At 42.8% G+C, this 17,394-nt stretch overlaps 1 protein-coding gene across 1 annotated transcript in view; it reads right to left on the reverse strand.

Annotated features, from left to right (window-relative positions):
* Positions 1-17,394, reverse strand: part of si:ch211-26b3.4 (connector enhancer of kinase suppressor of ras 2) — a 49,770-nt gene that overhangs the window by 3,118 nt on the left and 29,258 nt on the right. Inside the window, exons 10-23 of the mRNA XM_046406427.1 lie at positions 13,877-14,004; positions 13,546-13,757; positions 11,972-12,058; positions 10,999-11,207; positions 8,487-8,524; positions 8,335-8,377; positions 7,269-7,317; positions 6,558-6,730; positions 4,938-5,011; positions 4,754-4,825; positions 3,040-3,110; positions 2,832-2,932; positions 1,513-2,110; positions 70-332 (exon numbers count right to left, since the gene is read on the reverse strand). Coding sequence (XP_046262383.1) covers positions 70-332; positions 1,513-2,110; positions 2,832-2,932; positions 3,040-3,110; positions 4,754-4,825; positions 4,938-5,011; positions 6,558-6,730; positions 7,269-7,317; positions 8,335-8,377; positions 8,487-8,524; positions 10,999-11,207; positions 11,972-12,058; positions 13,546-13,757; positions 13,877-14,004 — 2,118 coding nt within the window. The remainder of the gene's footprint in view (positions 1-69; positions 333-1,512; positions 2,111-2,831; positions 2,933-3,039; positions 3,111-4,753; positions 4,826-4,937; positions 5,012-6,557; positions 6,731-7,268; positions 7,318-8,334; positions 8,378-8,486; positions 8,525-10,998; positions 11,208-11,971; positions 12,059-13,545; positions 13,758-13,876; positions 14,005-17,394) is intronic.

The following is a 17,394-nucleotide window of genomic DNA, read 5'->3' on the forward strand; positions in this document are numbered from 1 at the left end:
GACACTGGGGAGTTAACACCGAAAACCCTCACACATCTAATTCTTCTTTAAATCCTCTGTTTGTGCTACCTTCAAGGTGCTGCGGAGGGCTCGGACCCGATGCAGCCTGTCGTTGAGCAGAGGGTCCCTGGCTCTCTGGGTGAAACAACGTCGAAGCTCCTGCCTGCTACAGGGTCTCGGGTCTCCTAGGGCCGTCACGTTCGCCTGCTCCAGGGCCCGGTACAGCTGTTCTAGCCCGTCCAACAGCTCTGGCTCGCGGCCTTCCGAAACCCGTCGCTCCCTTCCCTCCGACACCCTCCTCTCCCTGCTCTCCACTCTCAGTTCTCGCAGGTCTGAGACACCCAGGAGAGGATCAGTTAGACAGATTCACTGCTACAATGACACACGAACTCCATTCGGATATACAGTGGTGTGTATGTATAGAACTGAAAAATTTAATTGATTAGTCCATCAGCTGATGGGCAGAAAATCCATATCCATATATTTTGATAATCAATATATTGTTTTATCAGCACAAAATCTGAATAGCTTACAACTTCCAAAACCTGAAGATTTGTTGGTTTTCTTAGCTTTCTGTTTTAATAAACTAACTAACTACTGGTTGAACAAACAAGCAATATAAAATCGTCAACTTGCTCCGTAATTTTTAATGTTTTAAAGACCCAATTTTTTATCAATTAATAGAGAAGCAAATCAACATATTCATTGAGAATTAAAATAATCTTTAATAATAATCTTTTACCTGATTCAGGGCTAAGATTTGTCTACAAAATAACTTGATGAGCTTGTAAAATATCATCCAATGTTATAATACAAGAAAGATCACAGTCTAAACATTAATAATTAAAAACAACCCACCTAAACCAACTCCAAAGGTAAAATGCTATTTACTCATTCATTCATCAGTAATAATAATCCAATAATATAATTGATACTGTGACACACACTGGGGCTATTTAGTGCATCATACGGGCTAACTATGGGAGAGAGGTGGGGTTCACTCTGGACTGATCACCAGTCAGTCACAGGGCTGACACACACACACACACACACACACACACACACACACACACACACACACTTAGGGGCAATGTACAGTTAACCTAATGTGCATGTTTTTGGGATTGTGGGAGGAAGCCAGAGTACACAGAGAAAACCCACGCAGGCACAGGGAGAACATGCAAACTCCACACAGAAGGGCCCAGACAGAGCTAACCACTGCACCACTGTGCTGCTCTTGAATGATACCGTTTTAGCCATCATAAATATATGACAAATTTATGCAGTATGCCCCCCATGTTCCATGTAACATGACCTACCGAGGTCAACTGATACCCTGTTTACCTGTGACTTTTCAATATTACAACAACTTTAATGGGCAGTCCTGAAATTTCCTGAATAAAGTCATTCACATGGTACTTACAAATCTAACCCTCTGTGGACCAGAGAATGTGTTTGTGTATATTATCGCTTCTTTACTTGCATAAAAGACATTGTGTGTGATTTCCTTACCCTCCTCACCCTGTAGTAAATCTGCAGCCTGCCCTTCCGCCTCCTCATCCTCGCTCCTCTCCTCCATATGAGCTGAGGTGTGTAACAGCTTTCCTAGCATCGGGTCCCTGTTCCTGGGCAGACTCTGGCTGCGCTGCTTGTGAGAGCGTCGGTGTGTGTGGCTGTGTGAGTGTAGACCTCTCTCCAGGGGGAAGGGCCCATCCCGCTCCCTGTCCCTCTCTGCTGCGTGGTGTCTCCGCACTGGCAGCGTGGCCTGTCTGCGTCTCTCCGGGGACATGCCCTGCCTGCCCAGTCCTCCATACAGCCCCATTTCTCCAGCCATGCTCCCCATTAGGCCTCCGTAATCATTCTCCCCTGGCGCTGTCTGCAGGAAGTGCAGCCCTGCACTGGTCAGTGGAGTCTCAATGAGGTCCTGCCAGGATCGGCGCTCACGATGTGAAGACCTGCAGCCTGATGAGTGGGTACTGGTGCTGCCTGTGCCTGTGCCCATTCCCATGCTATCTCCACGCTGATCTTCGGCTGAGGAGTGGGAGTGCGTGGACTCACTGGAGAAATGTCGCCCGTGCTTGGGCTCCGGGAAGGGGCTAGAGGAATTGACCTGGAGAGGGAGAGGGGAGGAGGAAGAGACCATCTGTGGAGGGATGGGGGAGGTGGAGGCGCTCATTGGTGGAGGGAGTGGGGACGGAGTGGAGCGCATAAGGCTCATAGAGCTGACTGAGCGGGGTAACTGGTCATAACTGTGAAGGAGGTTAGACTGAGTGGTTTGTGCGGTTGACAGGGGTTGGTTAGTATGGACAGCAGTGGGGAGGAATACATATATGTGAGCACGGATACAAGAAAAATGTGACCCGCAAAACAAGGAGGAGGAGGAAGTGTGTGAGGACAGAGAGACACAAGGAGAGGAAAGAAGGACAGGAAAGAAAAAGAGGCAAAAGGAGACCAAATGAGAGCAAAAAGCAATGAGATGGTAGATGAGTAACTTGAGGAATGGGAAAAAATGGTACCGACGACACTGGACCTTGCTGTGCGAGTCTGAACATCTGAATAGAAGTTTCAGTGTTGCATTATGTTTCAGAGATGTAATGTACAGTGGAAAATTTCCCCACCTAGAGGTCTGACTGTAAACAAATTCTGGCAGCAGAACACAGAAAAGTGATGGTCTTGGCTGCTTACCGAACCAGATACTTTCACACTCTGATGTTTTATTAATGCTGAGAGCTCTGCTCTATGCAGCTCTGAAAACTGTGGGGCTTTTAGGAAGAAAATATGCTATCAGAATGAAACACTGCAAAGAAAATGTTGGGTGTGTGTAGACTTACTGATGGCGTGCGATGGTAAGTATCACAGAGGGATGAGGGTCCCTCCTGTTTGAGTGTCATTGAGCCATCGACCTCATCCTGATCACTCTCACTCCAGTAGTCTGATATTGAGATAAAAACAAATACCCACGCATACACACAGGCGCACATGTTAGCAATTCACAGACAAAAGTGTCAAGTCAACCATAGCCAAGTGAATCCATCTCACCTTCATCAGGGCGTGGCACCTTGTCATCTGGTGTGTAGCCAATAGCAGCAAGCCCCAGACGGTTCATCCACCTATAGGAAGCAAGGAAAAAACGAAGGTGAGGAGGTGAGAAGTAAGGAGGGAAAATGCTTCAGAGGATAGATGAAGAGCAGAGTGGGTGAGAAGAAAGGACGAGTTATACTGGGTAAATGGTAGGTGATGAATAAAAAACTTTCACTTTAAATAATTGAAACCGTGTCTCTTAACAGTTGATATGTGTCTAACCGAGTCCATGCCCCTGATGAGGAGAGAAAAGCACCGAGATAATTAGAGAGATGAATGTAGAAAGAGAGAAGTGACAATCTTCTGTCCCGTCCTTTCTCAGAAGTGAGTCTCGGATGGCGTTCTTTCTCTACATGCATGCTTCCTGTCCTCATCCCATATCTCTGTCTGTCTCCATTGCAGGTCCATGCGTTTCCTGTGTCGCTCTGCAGTCACCTAATAATAAGGTCACTACTAAGAATAGAGGCCTAGAGATCTGTGCATGCGGAAACAGGAAACTCATCATACTAGGAAGTGCACATTATAAAAAACATGAAACTTTCCATGACAGAAATTATGAATGATCTTACTCACAAGTATTTCTTGTGTAGCCAAAACTTATTTCTCTGAGCTTTAGAACTTCATGACTTAGACATCAAATTAGAAACACATCAATGAGCCACATTTTTTGCACTGTATGACATTTTCCTTCATGAATATTAACATGTGCTCTTTCTATTTTGATTCAATTGCACAGACACAGTCCTGTTGCCAGAGACGCTCACCAGCATGCCAAATGTGCATTAACAACCCCCAGCAAATACACTATTTCTTTCTGTTCCTGTTTCCTAATGTAAGAAAGTTTTGAGAGATGGCGTAGCGTCTTTTAATGGCATTTTCAACATCAGTTTTGTCTCCTGGAGTCTTCAGTGTGGCTGCTGATTATCTCTCTGCACACACAGGCTATTTTGTGCTCTTAGTTATTGTCTGTTTTCACTTGAAAAACTTTCCCAGGGTGCAAGGAACTTTTTTAGGAACTCTGGGACATTACTTGCACCTCTACAAGTGGAACCAGTGTCTAAATTTAGCTCTCAATCCCCTAAAGCGTTTCCAGTGTCCCAGGAACTACGTGGCTTGCAGCACTAAACTGATTGGTCGAGTATAGTGTACACCATATTAATCAAATACTCCTATGCAGTTGCCCTCAACAGATGCAAGTGCACCAGGGAATGTGATTTTTCTGATGCCACCTATTCACACACATACATACAAACATACTGAAAACAACACCACTTTCACACATGAACCTACGAGCACAGCATGGAAGTCAAATATAGCTGGTTAATTACCCACCCAATTATCTCTCCATGTTACCGAGGAGGGGTGGTATGGATAATTAGAGCTCATCAGACAGCACTCTCACAAATATCACTATGATCTCCTTCTCACACAAGCAAACACGTGACACACCCTCATTTATACACACACACAGTTCTACATTTAACAACAGAGGGCCAGGTTCATGCCTTATTCATGCTCAGTGTTGTGTGGGTTGTTGCCTCGTGTAAACTTGGTTTACTCAGTTAAAATATTCATTAAAGAACACGTGACGTCCCCAGCATCTGACTATTGTCCACATTAAGACACAAACACACATTGGAGAGACAGAGACAGAGACATCCATCCTTCTCACCTGTTCATTTCCTCAAGACAATCTGTGGCGAAGAAGAAGCTCTTGATTTTAGGGTGACAGGCTTTGAAGGCACTGCAGTCAGTCAGGGAGAAGAGGACTGATTAGTGTTTTTGTGGTTCGTGTTGTGTGGGTGGAAGCAAATGTGCTTGATTAGTAATTTCGGCGACATGTGATGGACACTCACAATTTCCGTCTGCACTCTATGGCTCGGTCTATTCTGAACTCTGGGAGGCTGATGAAGCCCTCAGCCTTTTCATCCTGCAGGCGCAAACAGATGGAGGGTGGTGGTACATCATCAACACAGAGAACATAATGTCATACATACTGATATACCAATTTTATTTTGAATAGTGGTACTCCAGTCAAGCATATGAAAACAACATATGTCTTTTACATTAGCCAGGATAAACTCTTTTCACCACTTGACATGAAACTGAGTTATACAGACAAATCACATTTACAGTAAACTATCAAGTCTCGGTTATTTTTCTTTTTCTTCACGCTTTTGCAAATATTCAAATAATCTATTGATCCAATCGTCTAAACTACATCTGAAAGTCAGTGAGTTTTGTGCTTGTATGAGGTATAAATGTATTGAATACATTGGATAGATCAACTAGTTGGAATCAGAGCTGTGACGATTGGTTGATTAATCAAATATCTGATTCATCGTTTTTAGCTTTAAAGCCAAATTGCCAAACATCTGGTGGTTTCAGCATCACAAATGTGAGAGCTGGCTGCTTTCCTCGTACATTACGTTACATTATTACAGTTAATGGAATATCTTTGGCTGTTGGATTGCTTCTCTGACAAAATGTCTGATGATATCATCTTGGGATCTCTTTTGGTCTTTTTGCATATTTTATTGATCAAATGACTAATCAATAAAAAAAATAAAAGGTTAATCAATGATGAAAAACGCTGTTAGTTACAGCCCTTGTATGAAAGCAAAAAGCAAGAATAACAAAAGTTAAAAAGTAAAAATTTTCCAACCTTTACCATTTTTTGTACATGTTGATAAAATATTCTGATTTTCAGACTCTAATATTTCTATAGTACTTTTGAAAGGGTGCTTTACAAAATACAATATCAATCAATAGGGATGAAAAGTTAGTGAAACAGAGAAATCAATCAAAATAAAAATGCACTAAGAATTTGCAAGAGCATTTGCAAGAACAGCATTACAAAATATTATCCAAAAGTTTGTCTGGTTGTTTGAAAGCCTTCCAAATTAAGACACGGCTGATCTGATATTAAGATATTAAGGGGGAGCTGTATGATCACATGTGCAAAATAAGAAAACATCCTCATTAGTTTGACAACACATGCACAGCATTTAGGAAACACACACAACACAACCAAAGAGATGAAGTTACTGAAGTGGTGAGGTGGAGTGGTGGTGAACAAGTGGTGGCCACATACAGGCTTTAATAACTTCATGAGTCACAAAATGTAGCAACAAATGTGTCCAAACTGTGTCCAGAACTAGAAACACACTTCAGTTGTACTCTTCTGTATTTGTAACACTTTTCCGTAATGTCTTGTGGTATTTGCAGCAGTGTGTTCGTGTACTTGGCTGTGTTGTGTTTATTTGCAGCAAGTTTCCTCAACACTGGACATGTCCTGTCAAACTGATGAAGGTGTTTTGTGTTATCAGGGTTATTTCATCAGATTTAAGAAAGTTGTGATATCAACATTGGTCCGTCAATAAAGAATGAAGATGTTTACGGAAATCGTGTTCCATGATGATCCCATTTGATAATGGAATTCTGGACAATAATGTCATCCAAATGTGATTCCTTACATTTTGGTTGGTGTACCAGTAGAGGCAGGACTCTTTGAGGATAAACCAGTACTTCCTCCATTTCTGGGTGAAGTAGCCTTTAGCATCCTTCTTCTTCCATAGCCATCCCTCACAGTCACCGTGGCCCAGGTCCTTACAGGAAATTCTCCTTCGACTGGCACTGGTGAGGGAACCTGCAGAGAGAGGAAAGAATGTTAATGCAGAGAGTAATTTCCTTACCATTTGGAATTGAATTAAGAGAAATACCAGCAAAAAGAATAGACACATTTCCATATATTTTGTGGTTACAGTGTGGCAATGACAAGCTGAATCAAAACGTCTAGACATTGCTGATTGATTGCAGTAATCACCCAGCCATGCCAACTACTGAGTCAGTCAATCAGGTGTGGCAGGTGTTGACATCTGTGAGTGTAAATTTCTGCATTATTTTGTTTTCATCTGCACTTTTCACATACATAGAAATGAGCAATCATCTAGCCTGTTTCAACTGCTTCTGATATCTTTAAGCCCTGCCATTCTCTCACAGTAACACACCACAGTGTACATGCCAGTTACAGCACCTATGGGTCTTGAGTTCAGACATTTAGAACGATTGTGCCACATTTTGGGGGTAAAAGGTTCGCACTTTCTGAAGCCACCTATTCTAACATACATTAAATAGTAGAACTGCAAAGCTCATATACAAGAAGACAGATGCATCAGTGCGTTTACCTTTACTTCGCTTTTTGGTTTTCGTTCTTAGAGAGGTGTAATGGAAAGACTAGAGGGCAGAGAGAAAAAAGAAAACATGTTACCACCAGAAGACATTCGGGCAAACTTTCTGGACTGGCGCTGATGCACATATAAAGGCTGCAGGCAGTTCACTTTCCATGTTTAGCTTGTTTTTATTTTATCAGGCATACAGTAGAGAGGATTAAAGGCACTGAAGGATCTGCTACAGGATCTGCTCTGCTAAATCTGCTACAGCCAGGTAGTGACCTGTGGCCTGTGATGGAGGACTGAAGTCTGCCACACAGACTACAGTCTCTTTGAGGATCACCTTAGCATAAGAAACACTTAGCTACTGCTTTTATAGTTGTTTAAAAACGCTGAAATGCATCAAAAAGGTAAAAAATTTCAGTACTTAGTTTAGGAACTTAATTTATATCCCTGAGCATGTTCAATAGAAAAAATGTGTCTTTTATTGCTTAAAGAATTACATAGATAATCTCACTTCACTACAATCTAATTTTGTGTCTGGATTATTTCAACAAATTGCACTTGTATCTCAAAGAAGTGAGTGGGTTATACGTATCACCATTATATAGCTGTATAAACCCACAGGCTATTTATCAAGGTAACAAAGCTGCATAAATATCTGTTTATTGTAAACTGGGCTGACTCACTGCATGCTACAAACTCATGGTGCTTTCGAGGAAAGGCTAGGGCTAGTGACTAAGACAGCTTCCTTTGTCACACTAACCTAAATATGGAAAGCAATTTACCTCATCAGACTGTAATTTTTTATTTAATTATTACAGTCCTTAATCTCAGGTATCCATCCTACTCTTGTCTGGCTGTATTTTAAGCTATTATCTGGACACATTGGATTGGGGGATGTGGTTGGTAGAAAACTGTTGATGTAACTGAAGCCTCTGTTGCTTCATTAAATGGGTTTTGAGACAGAATTAAAATGTGCCGGGAAGACAGCATTATTTATCGGAGAATCAGAACTGTCATGCATACATTTGTTAAACAAAAAACACGGCCCTGTAGCACTGTGTGCTCTCCTTCCTACCTTCCTCATGGAGGCCGCTCCTGAGCTTCCTGAGCCGGAGTACCTGCAGGAGGACACACAAGATTAAATGTAACCATAGATGACTCCTTCAGCTCCCTCCATCAGTCACAAGCATGTGGTCAGACCACATACAGCCACAAACACAAACTCACCTGTCTGTTGTGTCTGCTCGCAGCGTGTCCGCACCACGCTGGGAGACAGAAGAGAATAAAGACTTCATTAAAGAGCAGCTAAAAACTGCATACACGCAGACACTTTTCACTTGTTACTATCATGCTTGGTGGCTTTTGCCTACACTGCATGCAGTATGTGTTCTGAGGTTTCCTTTGAATTTCTATTCCCCATATGTACCGAAAACCTGGATAACTGACATATAGGTTGGGTAGTGTTTCTTATGCTGGACATATTTTTGTAATTTGAAACCTCTGACACCCTTTTTATAGTTTGCCCAATGAGTAAATTGCTGGTTACCTTCTTTATAGTAATATATGGTGAAATTTGGACTAGACAAAAATAGTATGAATAATTTCACATGAGGGGTAATGTCTCCATACTACTGTTTTGCCACACAACACATTCTGCCTTACTATTACTACAACTAATCACAATATAACAGTATTCATTCAAAAGAACTGTCACCTATTTAAAAAAAAATAAATAAATCTGTTGAAATAAACAAGACAAAGTACAGTTTAGGCCAACCAGCCACAAGCTCCCACACTGAGAGGAAGGTCACGGGGCACCTAATCCATAGCCATTAGGAAGGTTTTGGGCACAGGGGCCCATTGCTGTTATGCAACAAAAGTGATTCAATGTTCTTGCGCTGCTATGGATGATTTCAGAGCAATTTGACTGTGTAGACAACGAGTCATATTGTGCTGAAATTGAAGAAACTTAACTACAAATTACCTATTAGTAAGTTCAGATAACATGTTTTTGCTAAAATATTGGTGTATTAATAGAAAAGAATGACACACAGGAAACAAGAGGTCACTAAGGTTAGTCTATGCTCGTTACTGCAGGACAGTACACTTGATATGCCAGCAAACAGATATGAGTCACCACCATGAGACACACACAGCTGAGAGGTTAGAGAGGGCTGGTGTAAGCTAAGCTGTTAGTTTCGCTGTGTATATGTGTGCGTTTGCAAGTGTCGTGTTTTAAGCACAGTGTGTCGGACAAGCTTGTAATTGGTCTGGCTGATGCTGAGTCATACACCTGCTCACAGGGGTACGTCGGTGTGTGTGTGTGTGTGTTCATCCAAAATATACTTCTATTTAGACTCGGGCCTGTCTGAGGAGATGGAGATATTAGGATGAGTTAGGATGAGTTGTGAGATGGCTACCCTGCATACAAATACACTCCTGCATGCCAGGTTGTGTTTGTTTATGTGTGCCTCTGTGTATGTGTGTGTGAGTGAGTGTTAGCATGTGCACGAGAACCACAAAATGCAAAGTGAGAGTGGTGTATCTGAGAGTGTCACTGTCATTCTCATAATCCCTGAAGCTGGAAGCCATGCAGTGACAATGATAATGAGCCTAAAATAAACCCACTGAAACAGCAATGTGTGTGAATCTGTGAACTCTAGGAGGACAAAGACATAAACTGTAAGACAAGGGAAATTGTGTGAGCGAGCCAGTGAAGTAACTCTATGCCATTTTTTTAAATGACACCATCAGGATTACAGTCTTTAAGTTGACTTTAGTGCCTGCAGTGGGTCCTTTTCACAGCAGATATTTTGAAATGTCAGAGTGAGAAAAGGTACAGACTCATGATCCATGAAACTGATGATGGCTGAATTCCATTTAGCTGTTTCAAGGCCCTGGTATCTCCTCACTGCCACTCTGTCACAGACTTAGACACTTCAATAGTAGTATCGCTTGTCCCACTGAATAAGTATTCTGAGTGTGTGATTGCATGTGGCTACTGATGCCCTAATCTTTAACATGCAGCTTGTTTTTTTTTTAACTATGGATTCTATTCATGTTTCTAACGTGAACATAAAGTGAATCTTGAACCTTGAAGAATGATATAATTCTTTAGGAACAGGAAATACTTTTAGTTTTAGGATAAACTGACATAAAAAAAATTAGCCATTATATTGCCAGACTTATCATTTAAATTTGGCATGTAAAGAAATACACTATATAGAAAAAAGTATTGGGGCACCCGAGTATTACACCAACAGGGACTTTAATGACATTGCATTCTAAAAATATAGGAGGAGCAATGGTGGGAGAGCAGGAGAGCATTTGTGAGGTCAGGCACTGATCTTGGACCAAAAGGCCTGGCTCACAATCTCTGTTCCAGTTCATCCCAAAGGTGTTGGATGAGGTTGAGGTCAGGGCTCTGTGTGGGCCAGTCAAGTTCTTCCACACCAAACTCATCCAACCATGTCTTTACGGACTTTGCTCTGTGCACTGGGACACAGTCATGCTATAATAAAAAAAGGCCTTCCCCAAACCGTTGCACCGTTGGAAGCATAGCACTGTCCAAAATGTCTTGGTACACTGAGGCAATAAGATTTCCTTTCACTTGAAGTAACGGGCCGAACCCCTGACAAACATCAGGAAATATGGATGGATATTTTGTCTATATAGTGTATCTCTACCCACATGTATACAAAATTGGGAAAAAAGTTGTAGTTTTCTTTTTTTTACGTACAGCCAAAGCATCAGGTGGCTGGTCTAGACGCAGGGTAGAGGACAGCATGGAGGGGCTGATGGGAAAGCTAGGGCTGCTGGGGTTGCGGCTCTTGCGTCGGGAGCGTCTGGTGGAATCCCGCCGGCTCTCTCTGCCCGGGCCCTCAGGCTCCTCCTCAATCACCAGGATCTTGTCATCACTAAGGTAACGCAGCAGGGAGTTGTCTGAATCTGTGGAGATGGTCAAGGGATGGAACAATTAGAGGATGGACAGGCTCAACAGACCAGATGACAGAGGGAGGGAAACCACAGAGGGGGGAGATAGCGTCATAGAGTCAAGGGAGAATCACAGAGTGGAAACTGACGAGGGTGAATAGACCCTTACAGATAAAAACCCAACAGAAAGGGGATAAAAGTGCCTCAGAGCTGCAGAATCTGATATGGATTCACAGCCAGGAACATACAGCTAATCTGTTTGGAATGATTATGCTGATTTGGAGGGCACTACTGCTAAATCTTGTCAGTCACGGAAAGTTTTAGTCTGCTTAAGCTCCCGATAGAAATAGTCACTTATTTAATTTGTTTATTATCCATATACTTAAATGTGAAAAACTAAAAAAGTGACTGAGAGAAAGAGAAGGAGAAAGCAAACCCAGACCAGTAGTACTGCGCTTTAATGTTATTCATGGACTTTCGGAAGGTAGAGTGGAGGAACCTTACATGAATACAGATCAAGTCACGTCGCAAAAAGGTGAAGCTGGTTAGAATTGATCACATATTAATACCATCATTTCCAGAGCAGCTGTATAAATGCAATTTCCTTGCATTTATGTTTACTTGTCGCTCTGTCAGATACATAACTGGCAGATATGTATCCTCACACAACCACACCACCATGGATAACCAGAGGATGGGCTGAAATGTATTGAGGTGAGTATGGAGCAAAGCACGACCCATTTTTGTTTGCACGTATGTGTATTTGTGTGTGTGTGTACCTCGGCTCCCTCTCTTGCCCATGCTGGGTTCCTTGGCCTCGGCCATCCAGTTATATTCGGGGGGCATGGAAACGGGCCTGAGGTCACCTGGAACAACCAATCAGCAGTCAGAGAGTCGGCTAGGGGGGAGAGAGTGGGGGTGTCGCACGAAAGTAGTGACTGAGAGACAGCGTGGGAGACAGTTGGACGAGTGGACAGGTGAAACATGTGTGCAGGTGAGGGGGAAGCAACTGAAGACTCTCGAGAAACTGATATAGCGTGCAAAGTAAAGGTCACATGACTTTATTTTCAGGTTTTAGTGATAAGTTAGTTTTGCATTCGCAGTATGTAGACTACACCAACCTACACTCAGTAGTGCGCCTGAACTCCTCTTGCGTAGATGCAAAGCTCTGAAGGAAGTTTCAGCTACACAAGCTGTGTTGACATGCAAAACATAGATCCCAATAGGTTATGGGTATTAACAAAAAAATGTTTAAGTGGTAAAATTTTAGTAACAGTTAGTAGCAGCAGATATTCTGAATGGGCCTTACTTTTACACGTTACAACGGAAATCCTGTAATGGCAATACTATAATAAAGAAACTGATGCTGGATAGGTAGAATAAGCTGAAAATGGTAATTCAGCAAGTGTTGTATTGCTAAATTACAACAATCACCTATTTACACATCCAGTAGACACAAAGCTACATTATCATTTATTTGAAGTAAAGTTTGTGGCCACCAAACATGTAATGTATGTGAATCTAATATTCATTCTCTTTTTCAGCTCTGTTTTGGTCTCCACCAGCACCTGAGAGAAATAACTGATTCTGTAGCGGCTAAATACTCACTATATTTATCAGCTATTTGTTGCTTTTTGAAACAAATCGGTGTTAATGGGAGCAAAGTTTACAGGCTGAAAACAAAAATGTGAGCTGAAAAGCTCAGAAGAACTGCACAGAGTCAACCAGGAGATAATTCTCTGTTGGTTTGTCACTACAAGTGTCATAATGCCATAATGCCATAATTGGCATAATGCATTGTCACTGAGCCATTGTTGGCACAAAAAGTAGTAGAGTTGGGTATCTTTAAATTAGGCTTTTTGAAATCTGATTAAATACAGGTTATGTTTTCATTTCTAACTTTCAAGTCCAGTTGTGTTGGGCACTACTCTATTGATTACCCGTTTGCAGTACAGTAACTTTACAGCACAAGTAGCCTAAAGCTGTCTTCCAACGCTTCTGTTTGTCATATGATCCTTGCCTAGCATATCATAGGCCCCTTGAGAGGAAGGTACAAGAGGAAGGAAGCTGTCTTGGACAGGGGTGACACAGGTGGTGGGGCAGACAGGGAGCTGGTGACAGTGTTTGTGGATTGACCCTTTGGCATGTGATCAGTGTTTATTTGGGATGTGTGCATGTGAGGTACAGACACAAAGAAGCAGAGCCATGAAGTGAGTGATGAACACGTAAGAAGAAGAAGAAGAAGTTCTAAGAAAAAGGTGAAAAAACGGGTGGGAGAGAACATGCTGTTTTACACAACAAACACAGCCGGTACTGCCCCATTCACACCGTTGAACTGTGTTCTCCGTATTACCATGGGTGGGGGTCTTGTCCCGCCGGCGAACCCCTGTATTGCGGCCCCTGTCGTAGTCGGGTGCTGGGGGTCCGTCTCCCTCCAGCAGGGAGAAGAACTGACCGCTGTCTTGGTCCAGGTAGTAGCTGACTGCCTCTGACCCTTTGGAGCCAGACTGGGAGCTCACACTGTAGCGACTGATTTCTTCACATGACATAAGACCCAGCTCCTCCCTGGGGAGAGCAGAGTTGTTACCATCACTGTCATCAGCTTCATCATTAGTGTCATCAGTTGGATCATAATAATCAATGTAATCACCATCATCAAACATCTGTGTGTGCAAGTGTCTGACCTGGTGCTGTAGAGTCCAGAGACAGGAGAGAGGATGTAGACATCCTGCATGGTGGGGGCGTCCATTTTGGACATTCCCAAAGTTCCACCGGGTGTCGGGGAGGTGCTGGTGGGGCTGGTGGGTACTGGCTGAAAGGGAGAGAGGAGAGAAAGAAAGAGAACATGACTTTATTTGAGCTCCTTTTCATGGAAGTATAATTGGAGCGTGGTGAGATGATCTCAGAGCACAACCTGCAGAAACTGAGCAACAGATCTCTTCCTCCCTCACAGAAAAACAAACAAACACAGTTTACTGTGTTACAAGGGAAGGGAACCTTTTATTTGTGATATTTTCCTTGTACTGCAGCCGACACCCGTTTTAACACTGAATCACAAACAAGAGAATTATTTCCACAGAGCTGCCATGTTGTGCATGTTGTCTGTTTTTATATCTGTCTGACTGCAGCCTCTCCCACGTTCAATCGCTTCACTATTCTGTCATTTTGTCTCAAGCCTCTTCACTCACGCAGGGCTCTCCACGTCTGTTCCCATGACAACCTCTCCTCTCCTCTCCTTGCTCATCCTCTCCCCTCTCCCCTCTCCTGTGCTACAAGAGAAGGAAAGGACAGAGGAAAGGTAGTATAGCCTCCTGCCTCAACTTAACTCAAGGACACGTAGATTCATTTGTCATCAGGTCTTCCGTGAGGACAGGATGCCTCGCTTCTGATGTCATGGAAACTCAGTCCAAATTCCAAATGAATTCTATTTGTTCACAGCCAGAACAGCTGGGGTGACAAACACGAAGCTTGAGTTGACAATTTCTCCCTCAGGAGGAGGTTTCCAGATTTTGAAAAATGGGCTATTTTATTTTATGTCAGAGGAGGACGCTCCATTCTCTAGAGGAGATGCGAGTGTGGACAGAATGGATAAACAGGCACAAGCCCGAGCAATGGCAAGACAGTCAGGGTTCTCATTAAAGAAGCCCAGCGTTTCATCATTTCATCAGCAGTGCATTAGGAAAATTCATTTCATATTCCAAACTTTTCATCCTCCTCTCCTTCCCCTCTCACCATCCTCACGACCCCCATCCCCAGGCCCTGTCTCTATCTTCATCTCTTTCTCTCTCAGGCAGTCGTCCTCTTATGAGGGCAGCTTACAGTAAGACGGCTTCACAATAAATAATGAAGACGGGGTGGAAAGAGAGGGACGCGAAAAAGAGAGGAGAGCAAAGGAACTGGGACAAAGAGAGAGAGACAGAGAGAAAGAGTGCAGGAGAGGGAGAGTGAGGCGGGGGAGCTGTACGGTGTGGTGACTGGAGCTGAGAGTGAAAACAGTAATTTAGTGATTACAGCCCACTGCTGCCTGCATGGAAAACGGGGGGAGGGGGGAACAGGGGTAGAAATAGAAACATTGAACCCACAGCGGGTAAAATTCCAGTCTATTAAAACAGCACTTAAACCATCTGACCCCTGCTGCGTCCACTCCAAACTACCTAAAAATCTACTGCTCATACCCTTCTGAGACCAATATTCCCAATCCCATCACCTCAGCATGCACGCACACACACACACACACACACACACACACACACACACACATGCTCAAATAGCTTTAACAAAATATTTGACAATGTAAAGCATCTCAAAAACAGTATGAATAAGACGTTTATAGTTGTAAGGTTATGCACATTGCAGATCGGGCCTTTTCAGATATCTTCCCTTGTTATTGTGGTACTTTTTAAATATTGCTTTCAAATGTCCCAGTAAGCTATAACCATGTGACAGTGAGCCAGCATACACAATACCAGAACCCTGAAGGTGAAGCAGCTGAATGGAACTCATTCATTTTATTACTTAGAACTGTGCTCCTCTGTAAGCAAGATGTCAAAGAAGCTCCAGTCCCTCACCCATTCAGTTGGCCAATTAATAATAAATAAACGGCCAATACGTGTTGCCGAAAATAGTATGCATTTTCAAATAGTAATTATTTATATATGTAAACATATAACAGATTTATGAAAGTGAGGTCACGGACAATGTGTGGCACACGTGTGACCGGTGAAGTGACCTGTGATGTGGTGTAGCCTTCAGTCACGGCTCCCTATGTGCACATTTTGCAGCAGCATGCAAGAGTAATCCTCAACTTATCTCTTAAAAACATTGCCAGCATCATTGTAATCACAGAGGATAATTGAATTGCTTTTACTTCATCCTACCAATGAGACAGACAAACATACAAACACAGACACGCACGGAAAGAGAGATGATATGTGTTGTTATTCAGCACAATAAAAGTGGTTGCCATGGATGGATTTGGGTCTGGAATCTTATGATCACATGATAAATTGTTTCGTTTGTGGATTCGGTTATAATCCATCTGAACGTTGGCCACATTTGGGCTAAACTTCACAGCCGCACAATTCATCCTCTAAAACCAGGCTTAGAGGTTTGAGTGCGCATGTGTTTATATGTGTGTTTGTTTTAGGTTTGTGAATGTATAGTATGCATCCAAAACCAAGCTTACAGAGTGAAGTGACCCAGTTCCTTCGCCTCACAAAGGGGCACCCGACTGATAATGGAAAGCATCTCTCTTCATGCGTGCACAGACATGTACAGAAACACACTGGCTTTGACACATACAGAAGGACAAACATGCATACAGCCAGGCTTGGAAACGTGTGTACACCCACCCGCCCCCAGCGCCCACACACTCACACACACACACACACAGGCTGTTTAGCAGGATATTTTGGATTCAGTGCATTATCTCCAGTATTTGCTGAGTAGCGGCTCTTGTTTCGGAGCCAGTGGAGCTGCCTGTAGTTGCTTATGAATAATTAAGAGCTCCAGTCTTTCTGAGAGAGAACAAATCTAAAACACTTCTTTCTTCTCTTCTCCCACAGATATCTCAGCGCTCTGATCTGGGCGCTCACGGCGCATTTGTGCCTCAGCAGCCCATCAGGGTAGAATTCCCACAATCCTCCGCTGTTGCAGGCAGCCAATACAACAATAAGTTCCTGATAACAACTGAGATTGTGATGAAGTCGCAGCAGGGTCTATGGTTATTACAGGATTTTAATGGTTTCTAGGTCATTATAACCATGTCATGTGAACTCATGTGAACACACACATGTACTGCATTTAGAAACCAGAGTGTTGTCAGATTAGCCATCACCCTTATCTCTGTCCCCGCACAAGTTGTTTTTTTCTGTGAACCAAAATTCGAGTGATCTTTCTGGACTCTGAATGAATGATGAGTGTACAAAGTAATTGCTGTTATGAGAAATGTGTACACTCTGAGCAGTAAACTTTTAAACAAGTTTCGTTCAGACCACTTTATACACAAAACAATGAGGAGGAAATATCTTAGTAATAGCTTTCTGCAAAATGTATGTTTTTGTTTTGCTAAATTCTCCTCAGGTGGAGTTGGTTCAGCTACCAACACATTTGTGAATGGCTTTGAACTGTGCCAGCAATACAGCACGCTGCAAAAAAAGAAAAAGAAAGATTTGCTGAAACACTCCACAAGAGGATAGATGCA

The sequence above is a fragment of the Scatophagus argus genome, chromosome 12 (genome assembly GCF_020382885.2).
Source record: "Scatophagus argus isolate fScaArg1 chromosome 12, fScaArg1.pri, whole genome shotgun sequence".
NCBI lineage: Eukaryota > Metazoa > Chordata > Actinopteri > Scatophagidae > Scatophagus > Scatophagus argus.